The sequence below is a fragment of the Sceloporus occidentalis genome, unplaced genomic scaffold (genome assembly GCF_023333645.1).
Source record: "Sceloporus occidentalis isolate IW3139 unplaced genomic scaffold, rSceOcc1.0.p SCAF_4, whole genome shotgun sequence".
Classification (NCBI taxonomy): domain Eukaryota; kingdom Metazoa; phylum Chordata; class Lepidosauria; order Squamata; family Phrynosomatidae; genus Sceloporus; species Sceloporus occidentalis.
In genome coordinates this window covers 194733505-194753237 of record NW_028316984.1, presented here as the reverse complement: position 1 = coordinate 194753237, position 19733 = coordinate 194733505, and the positions used below count along the sequence as shown (strand labels likewise).

At 44.2% G+C, this 19733-nt stretch overlaps 1 protein-coding gene across 1 annotated transcript; it reads right to left on the bottom strand.

The window, feature by feature from the left end:
* Positions 1–471: 471 nt before the first annotated feature.
* LOC149315223 (homeobox protein SIX1-like) lies at positions 472–19403 on the bottom strand. Its single transcript, XM_089522772.1, has 3 exons — positions 19081–19403; positions 16216–16783; positions 472–4113 (listed from the first exon to the last, which is right to left on the bottom strand). The coding sequence occupies exons 2-3, from the start codon at positions 16773–16775 to the stop codon at positions 3816–3818; spliced, it is 858 nt and encodes a 285-aa protein (XP_089378898.1). The 5' UTR covers positions 16776–16783; positions 19081–19403; the 3' UTR covers positions 472–3815.
* Between the last annotated feature and the right edge of the window lie 330 nt (positions 19404–19733).

Here is a 19733-nt window from a genome sequence, read left to right as displayed (position 1 = left end):
TCCTAAGGCTGCATCTGCACTGCAGAAATAATGCAATTTGACGCTGCTTTAACTGTCATGGCACCATCCTGTAAATCCTGGGATTTGTAGTTTGTTGTGGCACTAGAGCTCTCTGACCACAAAGACTAAATTGTCCACAAAACTACAAATCCCAGAATTCCATAGCCCTGAGCCATATCAGTTAAAGTGGTGCCAAACTGCATTATTTCTGCAATGTGAATGCAATTCACTATCAGAGTATCTTAGCACTTCTGCTGTATTTCTTCTACCTACAGTAGTGACAAGGGAGGTTTCAATAAAACATTTAAAGAGATGATTCTGGAGTAAAAAAAACCCCATCTTTGGTAGGTTTCTGCCCATAAGATTATTTGAGGTGGGAATGGGGAAGAGAGAGGGGGGAAACCACATAATCTTCTGATTATCAATTTATAGATTATTTTTAAAAAAGAAAGTCTTTGAGTCTTCGCAACATTCTTTAATTTAGACTTCTGTGGGTACAAGAAACCTGGAAAGGAAAGTACATGCTACTATCGGTAACAAAAAGAAAATCAAATTGCCAATGTCTTTGTTTTCTGCATTTTTCTTTTCTTTTCTTTTCTTTTTTTGCAAGCCAAACTATGGGAAAAAGAAAGACAGACACAGAGAAAAACCTATAAAAAGAGGGTGGCTTATGGATAGATTGTCCTGGGTAACTTGATCCTACTTTTTTTTCCCATGTGGATTTTTTGTTTCCTTTAAAAAACAAAACCCAAAGGTCATAAGGATTCATTTCCTAACTCCACCACAAACATAAAAATGACATGAAAGGTATGGTCACATTTCAGATTTGCTCTAACAGAAAGGCCTCACACACCTGCATTAAGACATAGGCACTTACATTCTTCACCTAATACTGCACCATTCTTATTTTCTTTTTAAGCTAAACCTGACTCCCTCCCAAAAAAGCAAAAAATAAAATAAAATATGTAAACTTAACTTGCTTTCTTCAGATCTCCCATTCAAAATACAAGGTTTGGTGCGCTACCCCTTCCCTACCCTAACCCCTTCCCCTAAGAAATCAAATCAGAACCACAAGCCCACCACCAACTATTAAAAAAATACCTCCTAAACAGACCTGGAGTCCATCCACACTGCAGGAATAATGTGGTTTGACACCACTTTAACTGCCATGGGTCAATGCTATGGAATTCTGAGCATGGTAGTTTGTTGTAGCATCAGAGCGTTGCTCTGTCATTATCATTATATACAGTTATATAAAAATAATATTAATCATAATCATAATAATATTGGAGATTTGCTCTGGTGCCAGAGGTGCCACAGCAAACTACCATTCGCAGAATTCTCTAGCACTGAGCCACGGCAGTTAAAGTGGTGTCAAACTGGATTATTTCTCCAGTGTAAAGCTGCAACACTCTGCAGATGTGGAAATTAGTTCCATGCAACTCCCTTCTGTGTATACATGCTAAGAATTGTTCTCTTAGGCTGCATCCACACTGCAAAAAATAATCCAGTTTGACACCACTTTCACTGCCATGGCTCAATGCAATGGAATTCTGCAAACTGTAGTTTTGTGGGATATTTAGCCTCTCTCTTTCTCTCAAAGGGCTCTTGTGCCACAACAAACTACAATTCCCAGAATTCCATAGCATTGAGCCATGGCAGTTAAAGTGGTGTCACGCTGGATTATTTCAGTAATGTGGATGCAGCTTTAGTCCCACATAATTTCTCCTGGGATTGACTTCTGAGTAAGAATGTTTAGGATTCTGCATTAATTTTTGTTTTCCTCACCCTTTATTTCTTTCTTTCTCCTGTATAGGAAAGGGAACCAACAGGATCCAGACCAAGCTAAGTATTCTCAAATCCCCTGTCTTTATTTCTCCTGTTATGATCCCCGCTCAGCCATGTAAACCCACTGGGTGACCTTGGGCAAGTCACACTCTCTCAGCCTCAGGGGATGGCAATGGTGACAAAAACAGACCTCTGAAGAAACTTGCCTAGAAAACCCCATGATGGGTTTACCATTAGACTCACCATAAGTGTGAAATGACTTGAAGGCACACAACAACAACAACCACAATCCATGAGACTCAAGTGCTTCAACTTGGGATGGAGTATATCCGGCATTAAAATAAAATAACTGTAAATCCAGCTGATAAGAGCTTAATAAACTGAATTGCAAGGAATATAAATTGGGGGAAATAAGGGAGGACCAGGTGAGAGAAGTGTACCCCCTAAATATACCTTTGGGTGAGTGTTAATTTCCTTAGGCTGCATCTGCACTTCAGAAATAATCCACTTTGACAGCACTTTAACTGCCATGGCTCCATCCTATGGAATATTGGGATTTGTAGTTTGTTGTGACATAGAGCTCTGTGACAGTGAATTATTATATTGTTTACTATTATATGTATTTGTATCTTGCTTCCTCTCCCCCCCCCAAAAAAAAAAGAAACACCAAAAACAAAATTGGGACTCAGAGCAACTTACAATTCCAAAGAACAGTGAAGGCTAAATATCTCACAAAATGCACATGGGTCCTTCCTCGGAAATCCTGGGATCTATAGTTTGGTAAGGATCTCAGAATTCCCTGCTAGAGGGAATTAGAGCTAGACCTGAGATCAGAACTCTATAGAACTTTCTAGAAGAGAAGTCTAGATAGACCCACCAAAGAACAAATCTCTGGATTCCACAGGCTGAAGCCAAGACAGTTAAAGTGATATCAAACCGCTTTAATGGTGCAGTACAGATAGCTACAGCTAAAACAGTGATTCTTAAACTTTGACCCTTCAGGTTTATTTTTCACTTCAGGTCCCAGAATTCCTGACTACTGGCCTAAGTCAGTGATGGCAAACCTTTTAGATACTGAGTACCCAAACTCAAACGCGTTCCCACAGCAGGTGTTACCCCATGCTGGGGGATGGGACTTCCACGGGGGACTTCTGGGGGGCAAGACTTCCACCTTCTGAGGGCAGGACTTCTGCCTTCCTGGAAGAGTACTTCTGGGGACGGGACTTCCCCGGAGAGAGCTAAAGGCATGGGAGGGCGGGGAATAGGAACAAGTCTGATCCTACTCTTCTCCTACCCTCCCATCTCTCTGCATGCCCTCAGAAATGGCTTTGTGTGCCAGAGAGGACACGCGTGCCATAGGTTCACCACCATGGACCTAGGTGGCTGGGGCTTCTTGGAGCTGAAGTCCAAAATTACCTAGAGGAACAAAGTTTAGGAATCACTGAGCTAAAACCTCATGAAGTTGGGTAAGAGGAATATTGGATGAGAGGGAGAAAGGTTGTTTCAAAGGAGACATCGTTGGGAATTGTGCTGGATCAAAGGATATTTCCCTGGAAATGGTGTTGGTGCTGTTCAAAGAATTCCCCAGGAACTGTGCTGATCAAAGGAGAATTCCCTGACAATTGTGCTGGATCAAAGGAGAATTCCCTGGGAATTCTGCCAGAATCCAAAGAAGAAATCTCAGGGAATTGTGCTAGATTGGAGCAGAATACCCTGAGAATTGTGCTGGATGAGAGGAGAATTCGCCAAGATTTGTGCCGGATCAAAGGAGAATTCCCCGAGAATTGTGCCGGATCAGGGAATTCCCTGGGAATTGTTCTGAATTTAGACCTAGAAGAAAAGACTGTCGGTGTTGGTGTTGTTTCCAAAGTCCCTTTTCTGAATGGCCAGGTAGGGAAACTCTGGGAAAGCAAAATGAAAAGAAGAAAAAGGAAAACCTGCCATGATCCTGTCCCCTTATTTACAAGCCACCTGGGGAAAGAAACCACCCATCCCTGCCGCCTCTGGGTGGCTAGTCAGTCCAAAGATTATGAGCCCAGGTCCACCAAGCTGGATGTGAGAGGGCCAAGGAGAGAGTCCTGGAGCTGATGCGCCTGGAGCCCATGAGCCGCTGCAGCCGCCTGGGAGGCAGTTAAGCCGGTCAAGGAATAGCTGGAGGTCCTGGTGTGGCCCAGATTGCCCTGGAGGAGCAGGAGGGAGTTCTGGTCCGGGCTTTGAGGGGGAGAAAACTCTTCTTCTGAGCTGGACAGGAGAGGCTTGGCCCCCTCCAAGGGGGAGAGCTGGTTGGGTTTGTTGGTGGAGGTGTTGTTGTTTTCTGTATTCTCTCTGGAGGAAGAGGAGAGACAGGGAGACAGGTTATATTATCATTATCATTATCATCATTATCATTATTAATATTACAGTTAGCCCTTGGCTCCTGGATCCCCAGTAGATACCAAAATCCATGGATGCTCAAGTCCTATTAAATACAATGGAGCAGTGACACGTTGCCCCTTATATAAAATGACAAACTCAAGGTTTTCTTATTGCAATTGATACATTATTAAAATATTTTCAAGCCGTAGATGTTTGAATCCGTGGATAAAAAAAATCCGTGGATACAGAAGGCCAACTGTATTTATAGTTGGGCCTCCACATTTGTGGCTTTGACTTTTACAGATTCGATTATTTATGGATATGATCCATATGTTCCTGTATGTTGTCCACTTTAACAGCCATGGCTCCATCCTATGTAATCCTGAGATTTGTAGTTGGGTCAGATACTTAGAATTCTCTAATACATGCCCTTGTGTTAGAACTCTGTGGCCAAACTCTAAGGGCCTTGGCAAACTACATATCTCAGGATAGGTGATAACTGTCAACCCGTGTAGAGTGGATATGCCCTTTAACTCTCCAGTGGAGAATTCCTTTGCCACATTTCACACCCCAGAATTCTGTAGAGTGGACCCATAAGAGTTGCAGGGCTTTCAGATTCCTGTAATAGGGCAAAGTTGTTTGCCCCTGGAGTAAGTCTAAATGCATAAACTACAGCAGTCTCTCCATATTCATTTTGGAAAACCTGGAAATTAAAAACAACAACACTATTCTTTTTACCTGAGAGAACTCTCTAGGAACTTCCAGGCCCTCCAGTGCAACTCTGTGGTCAACATCTGCCAGAGGTTGATCATAGAATCACACTGGAGGATCTACAAATGCCTAGAGGAGTGCTTTCTCTAAGAACTTCTAGGTTCTCCAGCACAACTCTATTATCCACTTCTGGCAGAGTTGAGCTGGAAGACCAAGAGATTCCTAAAGAGAACGTACATATTAATCAAAACCAGAAATAATCAAATCCACAAAAGTCAAAGCTACAAAAGTGGAGGAACAACTGTACAGTCCAATGTAAACCAGACCCATTGGCATGAATGGAACTTGTCACACCTCACTTCCTCCCCATTGGTTTCAGTAGATCTCTTCTAGGGACACTGGTGTCTATCCATTTATTCAATATAAAACGTTACTATAGGTGGCTTCCAGAAGTGCTGGAATGCAACTGCCATCATCCCTGCATGTACTGGCTGGGGATGATGGATGTGGCAGGCACCTGATCTGGGGAAAGCTGCAATATTATCTTTATTATATTAATCCTTTATTATCACCCTTTGTTGTATGAAAAGGTATTCTATCATCATCATCATCATCATCATCATCAATCTTTTATTATCTCACTTTCTTGAATGAAAAGTTTTTCTATTATTATTATTATTATTATTATTATTATTATTATTATTATATTATCCATCCTTTATTATCACACTTTGTTGAATGAAAAGATATTCTGTCATTATTATTATCATCCATCCTTTATTAGCACACTTTGTTGAATGAAAAGGTATCCTATTATTATTATTATTATTATTATTATTATTATTATTATTATCCATTCTTTATTATCAAACTTTGTTAAATGAAAAGGTATTCTATCATTATTATTTTTATTATCCATTCTTTATTATCACACTTTGTTGAATGAAAAGGTAACAGCAGAAAAACAAGCAAAGAAGTGAAACAAGAACGGCAACCGGAGAGAAATACCACAATTGTGAATTCCTGCAGGTCAGGGCTTGGTCCAGATGACCCTTTGTGGTCCTTTCTGGACACTTACCCTATATATAATACTCGACTATGAGTTGACCTCATGTATAAGTTGAGGGCAGGTTTGGGGGCCAAAATGATGGATTTTGATATGACCCATGGATAAGTCAAGGGACATGTAATACAGGATGAAGCTAAGGAAAACAATGCCAGAGGACTTTGAAAAATCCCAGCAGGTATAACTGTTTGTGCTCATAGTAAAGCTGGATGGATGAGAAAATAGAGGGGAGTCAGTGCTTTCCTGACAGATCGCACTCTTGCCTTTCCTTCTCTAAAAATAAGAGTTAAAGTACAGTACTTACTCTGACCCAGGGATAAGTCGACCCGGGTTTTGGGGGCCAATTTTTTGACTAACATTTCTAGACTTATACATGAGTATATACAACAGGTTTCTATGCTTCTAAAGCTGGTTGCAGTATCAGAAGAAAACAGTTGTCATACTTAAATCCCTCCACTGGGGTGTCCCCAAGGAGAAAGGTCCAGAGAAAATCCCTCTCAAGTGTGCTGGAATGAAGATTAAAAGGGGAAATGCTCTGTGTGTGTGTGTGTGTGTGTGTGTAAATATATGTGTGTGTGTAGTCCCCCCTCTCTCTCTCTCTCTCTCTCTCTCTCTGTCTCTCATATATACCTACCTGCACACACACATGCATATGGTCCTTTCTCTCTATCTGTGGCCCAAAACACACTGCATAAATAATCCAGTTTCAGACCACTTTCACTGCCCTGGCTCAGTGCCAGGGAATCCTGGGGACTGGAGTTTATTGTGGCACCAGAGCTCTCTCTGCAGAGAAGGCTAAATGTCTCAAAAACTACAGTTCCCAGGGTTCCCTAGCATTGGGCCAAGGCAGTTAAAGTGGTCTCAGACTGGATCATAGAATCATAGACTCATAGAGTTGGAAGAGACCGCAAGGGCCATCCAGTCCAAGCCCATTCTGCCATGCAGGAACTCTCAATCAAAGCATCCCCGACGGATGACCATCCAGCCTCTGTTTGAAGACCTGGATGGCCATCTGTCGGGGATGCTTTGACTATGCCATGTGGTTTGGCTCTTTTTCTATCTTTTATAGACACACACACATATACTGGATATGCGTTACACACACACACACACACGAGATAGATAGATAGATAGATAGATGATAGATAGACAGATAGATAGACAGAAAGAGAGAGAGAGAAAGTACTTTCTCTCCCCTTCTCTTTCCTTCTTTCTTTCTTTCTCTCCCTCCCTCCCTCCCTCTCTCTCACTCTATAAATATATATCTAACTCTCTGGTCCTTTTTAGATAGATAGATAGATAGATAGATAGATAGATAGATAGATGGACGGACGGACGGACGGACGGACGGACGGACGGACGGACAAATAAAAAGGACCAGAGGGAGATCTATAGAAAGATACTGTAGACAGATATAGATCTCTCTCTCTCTCTCTCTCTCTCTCTCTCTCTCTCTAATGGCATTTCTCCAGACCATCCGAACCAGTCCCTTAACCCAAACACTTTTAATGCGGCGCCGCCACAAACTGCCATTCCCCAGATCCCATAGCGCTGATCAAGGGCAGTTAAAGTGCGATCGATGCGGATGCTTTCTGCAGTGCGGATGCATGCGGCCGAAGAAAGCGACACAAGGACGGATGCAGAGCCACCCGTTCCCCGGGAATCTCAGCCCTTTCGGATCGTACGCCGCTTTTCAGGGAACGGAGGGCCGTCCTGGCTTTCTTCGCGAGAACAAGCCCCGCTGGGTCCAGGAGGATGGAAAACAGAACTAACATGCCTCGTTTTTAAAATTATTATTATTATTAAAGACAGTTGCGAATTAACCTCTGCTGTACTCTGTGCAGATCTGCCGGGGGGGGGGGGGGGAATGTGATTAAAACCCCCAGGCAAAGTCTGGAGCAGTTTGCAAGCCGTTGTCTCCTTACTCAGGAGTAAACCCAACTCAGCGCGATGGGATTTACACCCAAGAAAGCGAGTCCAAAAGGCTGCAAGCCTCAAGTCCCTGGGAAAGATCCGCAGAGGAGGCAGGTTAAAGGAGCCTCAAATTCGGGAAAACGGTTTTAATTGAATTTAATAGTATTTTATTATGTTATTATTTAATTAGATGGGATTTAAGGTGGCTTTTGGGTGGCAGAAGATGGAAACGAAACACTCACATTTGCTTAGTGCAGAGTTTTTAATATGTTATTATTATTATTATTATTATTATTATTAAGCTTTATTTATTTATATAGAGCTGCGAATTTACACAGTCAATTAAAAATAGATAAAATAAGGCTGCCTTTGGAGTGCATTCTTCGAAAATGATTAAATATAATACACATTAATACATGTTAGCATTCAAAACCATGTGTGTGTGTGTGTTTGTGTGTGTACAGGTTTTAAAAGAAACATAATATTAGATCGGTTTCATTTACATTCACCTTCTACATTATCAGAAGCTGCAAATTTTAGATTAAGGGGCAGGATGAATAAATCATCATCATCATCATCATCCTCTTTATTATGATATAAATAATTTGAAAGTATAATCTGAAAATATGATAATCTGAAAGTATAATAATCTGAAGGTATAATAATATGAAGGTATAACCTGAAGGTATAATAATCTAAATGTATAATCTGAAGGTATAATGATACAGTATAAACATAATCTGAAGGTATATAAATTATACATTTGAAAGGATACTTTTATACTTTGCAATGCCTTTATATTCTCGAGTCTAAATCCACATCTGGCCCTTTAAAGGGCCCAAAAACACGTGTTTAATCTCCATCCACACGACCTGAATGTTACAGATAAATGATCTGAATGTAAAGAGGACCGACTTTTGGGGCTGCATCCGGACTTCAGAAACAATCCGGTTTGAAACCGCTTTAACTGCTCAGGTTCAATGCTATGGAATTCTGGGAATTGTGGTTTGCTGTGGCCCCAAAACGGAGCACGAAATTAAGAAAAGACGGGAGAAGTAGGAGGAAAAGCCTCATTGCGGCTAATCAATTAGCTAATTACTTAATTGCAACTAATGAATCACTTTATATATATTTTTAAAAAGAATAAATCATCTTTAAAAGCACTGGAGATATATATATATAGATATAGATATAGATATAGATATAGATATAGATATATATATAGGCACCAAAACTTTGTTCTATCATTATCATTATGCAATTATTAGAGTTGCTATCGATAATAATAATAATAATAATACTATAACAACAATAATATTTGGAGCTTTGTTCTGGTGCCACAACAAAATATTAAAAACACAACTAATACAATAGTGTTGTTATTTTTTTGTTGCAGCAGAACTTTGCTCTATCAATATCGTTAATTAATTATTAGAGTTGCTATCAATAATAATAATAACGATAATAGTAGTAACAACAGTAATAATGTTTGGAGCTTTGCTCTGGCGCCACAACGAAATGCAGCCCCCCAGAATCCCATAGTATTGAGCCAGGGCAGTTAAAGAGGGGTGAAACTGGATTATTTCTGCAGTGTGGATGCAGCCCCTGGGATCTGCTGTGGAAACCAGGGTGCCTGCAAGGCTGGGTCTCCTCTGGAGCCAGTCCCTTGGCTTTCACCGGGTTTAGTCCCATTCCAGGCCTCCAAAGAGAGCCTCATAGTTTCCTGATGGCTTCATCCTTGCAGCTGCTGCTGCTGCCCCTGGACTCCTCTCTAGACAGCTGCCCAGAGCTCTCTCAGCCCAGGCTCTGACCAAAGAGGCCTTGTGGATCTATTTCGGGGGTGGAAAGAAAGCCCAAGGGGGAAATAGTCTCCTCCGATGATGATGATGATGATGATTGTTATTATTATTCTGGGAGTTGCATTTTGTTGTGGCACCAGCACTTTGCACTTTGCTCTATCAAGGGAAAAAAGTCTCTTCCAATAATAATTATTATTATGATAATGATAATTCTGGGAATTGCACTTTGTTGTGGTACCAACACTGCTTTATCAAAGGAAAAAGTCTTCTCCAATAATAATAATAATAACAACAATAACAATAATAATACTGGGAATTGCATTTTGTTGTGCCACCAACACTTTGCTCTATCATTATCACTATATAATTATTAAAGTTGCTATCAATAATAATAGTAATAATAATAACAGTAATAACAGTAATAAGGGAGTCGCTACTATCATCATCATGATTACTATTTTTGTTGCTATTATTATTATATAATGATTAAAGTTGCTATCAATAATGGTAATACTAGTAATATACAACAACAACAACATTTGGAGCTTTGCTCTGGGGCACACAATAACAATAATGATGATAGCAACTCCCTGCTCATTTCAATGGGTCTACTTTAAGTAAGACTCCATCTGGATCCAGGCCTGGGAGGGAAACTAATTAACTATTTTAATTATTTTGTCCCTTCTGTGTGCCTTCAAGTCAATGGCGAAGGCTACTCAGGGGAACAAAATACAGTCAGCCCTCTATAGCCACAGATTTTTAAATCCAAGCATCTCTGGTCTAAAACTACTTTTAAAATATATAGATTGCAAAAATCAAAGCTTGATTTTGCCATGTTATATAAGGGATGCCATTGTAGTATGCCATTGGATTTAATAGGACTAGACCATCCATGGATTTTGGTATCCACAGGGGATTCTGGAACCAAACCCCATAGACACCAAGGGCCCACTTGTAGTAGTAGTAGTAGTAGCAGTAGTAATAGTAATTATAATCACTACCACCATCACCAAGGCCATTTTGCCCTCTGGATATTACCAATGAGTTTTAAAAAGCAAGGAAACTCTAAGAGAGTGTTGCAATAATCTAGTATAAACCATATTAACCCTGCAATATTAGGTTGGGATTAACAGACAAGGCCTAAGTAAGAATCACTGCCCTTTCGTTACTACACTCTTTTATACCTCAGGCTTTGGATTGTCCCAAAAAGTGAAAAGAAAAAATGACTTGGGCATTATAGCCTAAAGTCCATTCCAATATCTGGCTCCAAAGTAGGCCCACCGAATGAATAGAGTTGGTCCCCCCTTCTCCAATTGCTGGAGTAGCTCTACTCTAGTTGGAAGTAACCCACAGGATAGTAGCCTTATGTGTGAGAAAACCCCACACCTGTCTTATGGGGGGGAGGCAATGCACTGCCTTATACTTATTGCTTTTTAATAGCCAAACTAATTCGTTTTGTAAGTTTCTGCTTCCATGGGCAGCCTTCGCACATGATGCCTTCTGGTTCAGAGGAGTTGGGTCCAGCTGAGCCTATATATTTACACACAAGGAGACCTCCCCCCAGCTCAGTGTCTCCCAAAACTACAGTTCTGCAAGTCCCCTAGCATCATCATCATCATCATCATCATCATCATCATCCAAACTGGTCCCTTGATCCACGAAGAGCAGGGATCCACTTGCAAGCCTGTGATCCCTTCCTTATTCTGCCCCCTTTCCTTCCACACACTGGGTGGCCAGGGTGTCCTCCTTTTCCAGGACACGTCCTCCATTTCCATCTTCCCTCCTCCAGGAGGAATTTCAAAATGTCCTCCATTTGGAGCATGATAAGCATGTATAATCCAAGGAGTGTTCTTAGCTTTTATTTTGGCCTTGTCCTCCATTTTCTTCCTGGAGTGTCCTACATTTTTGTGGGGCCTTGTCCTCCTTTGTGGTGAGGGCACTTGCTCACCCTGGCACTGCCTGGTGCTGGGATGGCATACTCCCGTGAGGAAAGAGCCTATGCTGATGGTGACACCACATCAGACAGGCTTTTGATGAAGAGCCAGACTAAGTTATATTATTATAATTATTTTATCGTACCATGCTTCCCCCCAAAAAAAAAATTGGAACTAAAGGTGCCAATCATCTCCTGAGGGGCAGTAGTTAGGGCTGGCAATGGCAGGGGCACTGCGGCCACCAACTTTAGTACAGCACAGAAGGAGGCATCTGTGGACCATTTTTGAAAGTCTCTTACTATGAAAACCCTAGGAGGAGGCAATCCACCTCCTTCTATCAAAGGTCCTCCATTTTCCAGGGCCTTGTCCTCCTTTGTGGTGAGGACACCTGGGCACCCTGTCCCTCACATGGAGGCTGGCAGACAAGGGTCATTTGATGCCGGATCCCAGAAGAGGAGAGACAGCCAGACTCTCTCTCAATCTCTCACAGGGCTCCAGTTTCTCTTTCCTCCCTCCTTCCCTCCCTTCTCTCCTTTCTCTCTCTCTTTCTCTCTCTTTCTTTCTTCCTGGCTCGGCTTCGGATTGTGCCACCCATGCCAGAGGGTGCCACCTGTTTGCCAGTTTTCACAAATACATCAGGGATAAAATGGCATGAGGAAAAACAAAGTCATTGCCTTCCTCCCCCCCCCAAAAAAAAATAAGGACCCTGACCTCCCTCTTTACTGCAATATACAAATGTCTAGCAACTTTTTAAAACATTCAGCTGGGCATTTAGGGACCCACAGCTGAGGCATAAGGGCAGGCAAAGGGACCAAGGAAATGCCAACATGCAAACATAGTAGATAGGAGAACTCAGGTGCCAAGGGTTTTCAATGCCCCACTCTTTGAATTGCTGGAAACTGGGGGCCATAAGAGCTCTGGGTGCCAAGGGGGTTCAGGGCCTCACTCTCTGAAAGGCTAGAAATCTAGGGACCAAGGAAATGCAAACACAGAAAATATAAGAGCTCTAAGTAGGAACGGTTTTCAGTTGCTAGAAACTGGGGACCAAGGATATGCAAAATATAAGAGCTCTAGGTGCCAAGGGGGCCAAGTACAAACGGGTGCCAAAGGTTTTCAGTGCCCCACTCTCTGAAATGGTAGCAACTGAGGACGAAGGGAATGCATGCACAGAAAAATACAAGACATTTAAGTGGGAATGTTTTCCAGTGCCTCCCTCCCTCCCTTCAATGCTTGGAACTGGGAACCATGGGAATGCAAACACAGACAAATAGAAGAGATCTAGGGACCGTTTGGGGACCAGGGAGATACAAACACAGCAAATACAAGAGCTCCAGGGGTGTGAGATTTTCAGTTTTGTCAGGCTAGAAACTGAAGGAAACGCAAAGACAGCAAATATAAAAGCTCTAGGTGCCAACAGCTTTCAGTGCCTTACTCTCTGAGATGCTTGAAATTTGGGGACCAAGGGAATGCCAACACAGGACATGTAAGAGGCCTAGGGGTGAAGGTTTACAGTGCTTCACTTTCTGCCATGCTAGAAATTTGGGGGAATGCAGACAGCAAATATAAACACTATAGGTGCCAGAGGGTTTCAGGGCCTTACTCTCTGAAATGCTCAAAATCTGAGGACCAAAGAAATGCAAACAGAAAATATCTATATATATGAGGTTTTCACTCTCTGAGATGCGGAAATTGGGGAACCAGGAAATGCAAACATAGCAAATAAGAGCTGTAGGTAGGAATGGTTTTCAATGCCTCACTCTCTTGCGATGCTAAAAATTTGGGGACCAACACAGAAAAAGAGAAGAGATCTAAGGAAGACAGCAAATAGAAGAGGTCTGGGGTGAAGGTTTGCAAACCCCAAAGAAGGCGCTAGGTTGCCAGCCACCGAAGTCCCAAGCATGTTTATCCAGACCTAAAAAGCCTCCCTTCCCTAAAGCCGGTTGGATCCTTTTTAAAAACAAGGGCCACATGGTGTTTATGACTGAAGTCAGGCAAAGGTTAGGCGGGAGGTCGCCTTCTGAGTCGGCCCCAGGCGCTCTCTGCACACAGACTGCCTGCCACCCGTTTTCTTTGCCTTTCTTTTTCTCTGATCCTTTTGAAAATAGAAGACTGGGATTAAGATGAACCCGGATAACCTCATTTCCTTCCAGACTCCTTTAAGGCTTACTTGGAAGTAAGAGTCCTGGAGCAGAGGGCACTCACTTGGAGTTCAGAGAGCTAGCTGCCTTCCGTCTGGAGAGTCAGGATGCAAAGGGATCTTGGTGCAGACTAAGTTGGCAGACTGAGGCCCTATACAGACAGCCAAAATAAAACTGCTTCAGGTCACTTTGGATGTATGGTGTTTCAATGATGAATGCGTCCTAAGAGTCTGGAAGCTGCACCAAAGCTGCACTCTAGTCCTTAGGACTGGAGCGTGGCTTTGGTGTGGCTTCTGGACTCTTAGGACACATGTATCATTTAAACAACATACCTCCAAAGTGACTCAAAGCAGCTTTATTTTGGCTGTCTGTATCAGCCCTCAGCTTTCCTAGGCTTCAAGCTGCCAAGTAGCAAGAACTTTCCTAGCCTGAACTTTACTAGACTTGAGCCTACACAAAAACATATTTCTACCCCTTTGAGACTAACTGAAAGAGAGAGGTTGGGAGCATGAGCTTGCCTAGACTTGAGCCTAGACTTGAGCCTACCAAAGCTCATGCTACCAGTTTCTCTCAGCCTCAAAGCTGCTGCAAGGTCTCTTTGCGTAGGATCAAGGCCAGGAAAGCTCAGTCTACCAACCTCTCTCTTTCATTTAGTCTCAAAGGGGCTGCGAGAGGAAAGCTCAGGCTACCAACTTCTCTCTTTCATCTGAAAGGGGCTGCAAGATCTCTTTCTGTAGGCTCAAGTCTAGAAAAGCTCCTGCTACAAGGTCCCTTTGCCTGCTGACTTTGGGATAACCCTCGGAAGACTGTTCTCGCAGACCGGTGTCAGGAGGGTGTGAAGCATCATTTTCTTTCTCTTTCTCTTTTAGAAAAGAGAGACCCAGTCATTTGTCTCCCTTACAACCTCCCGGCCTCCCGGTTCAATTGCAGCACTTGACTTCCAGGGGCTGGACATGTGTTTAGGATTAGGGTGTCAGTCCCCATGATGGGTCCCAGGCCCAACCCACCCAAGGACTGGGCTCTGCCAGGGCCCTCATAAATCACCAGGAGGCTGAGGGGGAGCCATCTTGCCCCATGGGCCTTCTTGCTGCCCCTTTTACATGAAAGATTGGCATGAAGGATTGGCTGTAGGACGGAATCAGGAACCAGGGACTTTGAGGGAGCAGCCGGGATTCGAACCCAGGTCTCCAGAGTCCAAGGCTCAAAGCCCTCCCCCAGGATGCCTCCCTGGCTGCTCCCTGGTGGAGCATAAAGTAAAATCTAACAAATCACAGGGGGTTTTCCTTTGGGTTTTTCCTTCCCTGGCTGGAGCTTCCTTCTGAAAGTGAGACAGGTTTCTGGAGATTAACTACTAGACCATAGAAAGCACCTGAACTCGTCTGATCGTGGAAGCTAAGCAGGGCCAGCTCTGGTTAGGACTTGGATGGGAGACCGCCAAGGAAGACCAGGCTCTGTTTCAGAGGAAGGGACGGGCAAAACTAGCTTTGCCTAAGAAAACCCTATGAGATTTATGGGGTCGCCCTAAATCCACTTGGAAGTCCCTTTGGTCAAAGCTGGGAAAAGTTACTTTGGGGGAGGACAGCTCCTAGGGAGCCATGAAGTTAGGTTTCTGTCCAGAGTTCGGGAGAAGTTCCCTTTTTCAACCATAGTTACAGATCTCAGGAAAGTTCCCTTTCTGGACTTCAACGTCCAGGGAGCCTTTAACTTACAAAACTCGGAAAGGTATCTTTTGGACCTCAACTTCCAGGAAGCCCAGGAAGTGACAGATCTCGGGGAAAGTTCCCTTTGGGGACTTCAACGTCCAGGGAGCCTTTAACTTACAGATCGGAAGAAGTCTGAAGTCTATGAAAGCTCAGGCTGTCAATTTCTTCCTTTCAAAGGTGCTACAAGATCTGGCTCTACGTACAGATCCGGGGAAAGTTACTTTCTGAGCTGGAGAAAAGTTCCCTTTTCGGGCTTCAAGGTCCAGGGAGCCTTTAATTTACGGATCTGGGGAACGTTACTTTCTGGAGCCCAGCATCCACAGACCCATCAGCTTACAGAGCTGGAGAAAAGTTCCCTATTCGGGCTTCAGCGTCCAGGGAGCCTTTAACTTACAGATGTCGGGAAAGTTCTCTGTTGGACCCCAACATCTAGGGACCCATGAAGTGACAGAGCTGGAGGAAAGTTCCCTTTTCAGATGTCCAGGAAGCCTTTAACCTACAGGTCTCGGGAAAGTTGTCTTCTGGGGCTTCAACGTCTAGGAAGCTTTTAAGCTACAGCTCTGGGGGAAGTTACTTTTTAGATGCGAATATCCAGAGGCACATGAAGTGACAGAGCTGGGGGAAAGTTTGGGGACCACAACATCCAGGGAGGCATGAAGGGACAGAGGTCGGGGAAAGGGCCCTTTGGGGACTACAACGCCCAGAATCCCCCACAGCCAGCGATTCTGGGCGTTGTAGTCCCCAAAGGGCCTTTTCTCCCCCGACCTCTGACGGAGGGGTTCCAGTGTCGGGGGGGGGGGAACCCACCTTTCCTTGGCCTCTGCGGCTCGGTCCCTCTGTCTCCGGTTCTTGAACCAGTTGCTGACCTGGGTGGTGGTCAGCCCCGTGGCCTCGGCCAGCTCCCTCTTCTCCCGGGGCGAGGGGTAGGGGTTGTGGGCGTACCACTCCCGGAGCACCCCCCGGGACTTCTCCTTGAAGCAGTAGCTGGTCTCCTCGCCGTCCCAGATGGTCCTGGGCAGAGGGAACTTCCTCCGCACCCGGTACTTGCCCACCGCCCCCAAGGGCCTGCCGCGGAGCTTCTCGGCCTCGACGTAGTGGGCCTTGAGCCAGAGCTGCTGGAGCTTGGGGTGGTTGTGCGGGGAGAAGGTGTGCCCCTCCAGGATCTTGTAGAGCTCGCGGAAGTTGCCCCGGTGGAAGGCCACCACCGCCTTGGCCTTGAGCACGCTCTCGTTCTTGTGCAGATGGTCGCAGGCCGGCAGGGACCAGAGGAAGCGGCCCAGGCGCTCCAGGTTGCCGCCCTGCTGCAGCACCTCGCAGACGCAGGCCACCTGCTCCTGGGTGAAGCCGAAGGAGGGCAGCAGGGACATGGCACCGGCTCCGGGGAGGGAAAGGAAAGGGAGAGGGCGCCGTTAGCATCATCATCATCAGCAGCAGCAGCAGCATCTCATGGTTTATTTATTTCAACACTATTATTATTAGTATTAGTATTAGTATTATTATTCGTTTTTAGGCCGCCTTTCTCCCCCCCAGAAAAGGGACCCAAGGTGACTTACAAAATAAATCCTTTCCCCAGATCGGTAGGTTACGATCTTTCCCCCCAATATCTTTAACTTAAAATGGCACCTTGGACCTTGTCGTCCCGAAAGAGAACTTTTCTCCAACTCTGTCACATCATCATCATTACTATTATTATTATTCATTTTTAGGCCGCCTTCCCCCCCAAAAAAGGTACCCAAGACGGCTTACAAAATATATATATTTTAAAAAAACACTTTGTTGTTATTATTATTATCATCATTATTATTATTCATTTTTAGGCTGCCTTTCTCCCTGACTAGGGACCCAAGGCGGCTTACAAAATAAATAAAAAACACTTTATTATTATTATTATTATTATTATTTCATTTCATTTCATTTCATTTCATTTCATTATTTGTTTATTCATTTAAAAAAAAAAAAGTTCCTCCCATTTTTAGGCCGCCCTTCTTCCCGACAAGAGACCCAAGGCGGATTACAATTTGTTTTTAAAAAGCCACTTTATTACTATTATTATTTCATTATTTGTTTATATTGAAATATTTTTTTCGATTTTTAGGCCGCCTTTCTCCCTGGCAAGAGACCCAAGGCGGCTTACAAAATAATAATAAAGCATTGTTATTATTATTATTATTATTCATTTCATTTCATTTCATTCAAAAAATATTCTCCCTCCCCTCCCATTTTTAGGCCACCTTTCTCCCCGACAAGGGACCCAAGACGGCTTACAAAATTAAAAAAACAACATTATTATTATTATTATTATTATTATTATTTCATTATATTAATTGTTTATTTATTTAAAATATATATATTATTTTTAGGCGACCTTTCTCTCCGGAAAGAGGCTCAAAGTGGCTTACAAAATTTGAAAAACAACACTTTATTTATTTACAGTATTTATTTATTTTTAAAAATCGTTTTTAGGTCACCTCCCCCCCCCCCCCGAAAATGGACCCAAGGCGGCTTACAAAATAAATAAATAAAAAACACTTTTCAAACTTTACAAATAATAATAATAATAACAACAACAACAACAACAACATTTAAAATGACCTATTCTCCGAAACGAGAGACCCAATCTGGCTCACGAGATTAAAGGGGGAAAAACACTTTAAAAACTTTACAAATTTAAAAAACAAACAAGCAATTAAAGGGACCTATTTTCCCCAAAAAGGGACCCAAGGCGGTTCACAAAACAAAACAAAAAAACTGTTGAAAATAAACAATTAAAATAACCTAGGGTTCAAAACACACTGCAGAAATCATCCGGTTTGAGAGTGCTTTAAGTGCCTTGGCTCAATGCTAGGGAATCCTGGGAATTGTAGTTTGTTGTGGCCCCAGAGCTCTGAGTGCGAATCAGTTATTGTACTTTAAAAAATGAATGTATTTATTTTTATTTCAATTTTATTTCAAGGCTGTATAGCCCGCCATTCTCCCACAACGGGATTCAAGGCGGGTTACAGTACTGCCTCTCCCAGCAAAGAGCCAAGCAGCCCTTCTCCCCTCGGAGTCCGAATCAATCATCGCCAAGGCAAGTCGAAGGCTTTCAGGGCCGGCAGCCCTGGTTCTTTTGGGGGGTTGGGGGGCTCTGTGGCCATGCTCTGGAACATCAGGAATAACCTCTTCGAGAACATGCCCACAGGGCCCCCAAAACCCAGAAAGGAGAAGGAGAAAAGGAGAGGGGGAAAAGAAGGAGAAGAAGGAGAAAAGGGAGAAGGAGAAGAAACAGAAGGAGAAGGAGGAGAAAAAGGAAGGAGAAGGAGAAGAGGGAGAAAACGGAGAAGGGGGAAAAGAAGGAGAAGAAGAAGGAGGAGAGGGAGAAAAGGGGGAAGGGGAAAGGAGAAGAAGGAGAAAATGGAGAAAAAGAAGGAGAAGAAGGAGAAGGAGAAATGGAGAAAAAAGAGGAGGAGGAGGAGGAGGAGGAGGAGGAGGAGGAGGAGGAGGAGGAGGAGGAGGAGGAGGAGGAGGAGAAGACGAAGAAGGCAACTCTTGCCCGGTGGCCCCAGCAGAGAGCCAGCTAAAAGCGCTCTGAAAGTGGGCTATTCCTGCAGTGCGGGCTTCGGAGGGCTCCAGGAGCCTGAAGAGCCGGCTGGAGCTTTCTTTCTCTCTCTCTTTCTCTTCTTCCTTGCCTACCTCCCTCGCAAAGCCAAGAGGAGTCTCCGCCTTGTCCGAAGCAGAAGCCCCGCAGCAACTTGGCCGGAAAGTCCCCGGCGCTGCCTCTGCTCCTGGTGCCTGGTTCGGAGAGGGGCTGGAGGGAGGGCCCTGGCGTCCCCGGAGCCCTCGGCCCAGGCTCCTCGCTCGGAGCTGGAGGAGGAGGAGGAGGAGGCAGGGGAGGGCAGCGCCTGGGAGAGCTCCGGCTCCGGCGGTGGCCCTGGCCGACTGGGCTGCCTCCCTCCCTGCCTGGCCCTCCTCCTCCTCCTCCTCCTGCCCCTCGGCCTTCCTCCTCCTCCTCCTCCTCCTCCGGGAAGGGAGGGAGGGAGGGAGCTGCCCAGGCCTTGGCGAGAGGAGCCCCGGCTTCTTCTCAGGTGTCTCCCGCAGCAGGAAAGAAGGAGGAAGAGGAGGAGGGAGAGATCGCCTTTGGAGAAACTCAGCCGAAGGAGGAGGAGGAGAGAAAGAAAGGGAAACAGGGAGCCATCTACAGACACCCCCCCCTCAGAGTGTAACTCTATTCTTGCAGACTTTATTGAAATCAAAAAGAAGAAGGGAGAAGAGAGAAGGAGAGAAAGATTGCCCGCCCCAGCAGATAGCCAGACCCTCCTCCCCTCGGAGTACAACTCTGTCATTGC

Excerpts from the sequence above, each read along its gene's own strand:
- LOC149315223 (XM_089522772.1), bottom strand. The coding sequence starts at position 16,775 with ATGTCCCTGCTGCCCTCCTTCGGCTTCACCCAGGAGCAGGTGGCCTGC. Across the intron at positions 4,114-16,215 it reads GCCGCAGAGGCCAAGGAAAG|AGAGAATACAGAAAACAACA; the intron begins GTGGGTTCCCCC and ends CTCTTCCTCCAG.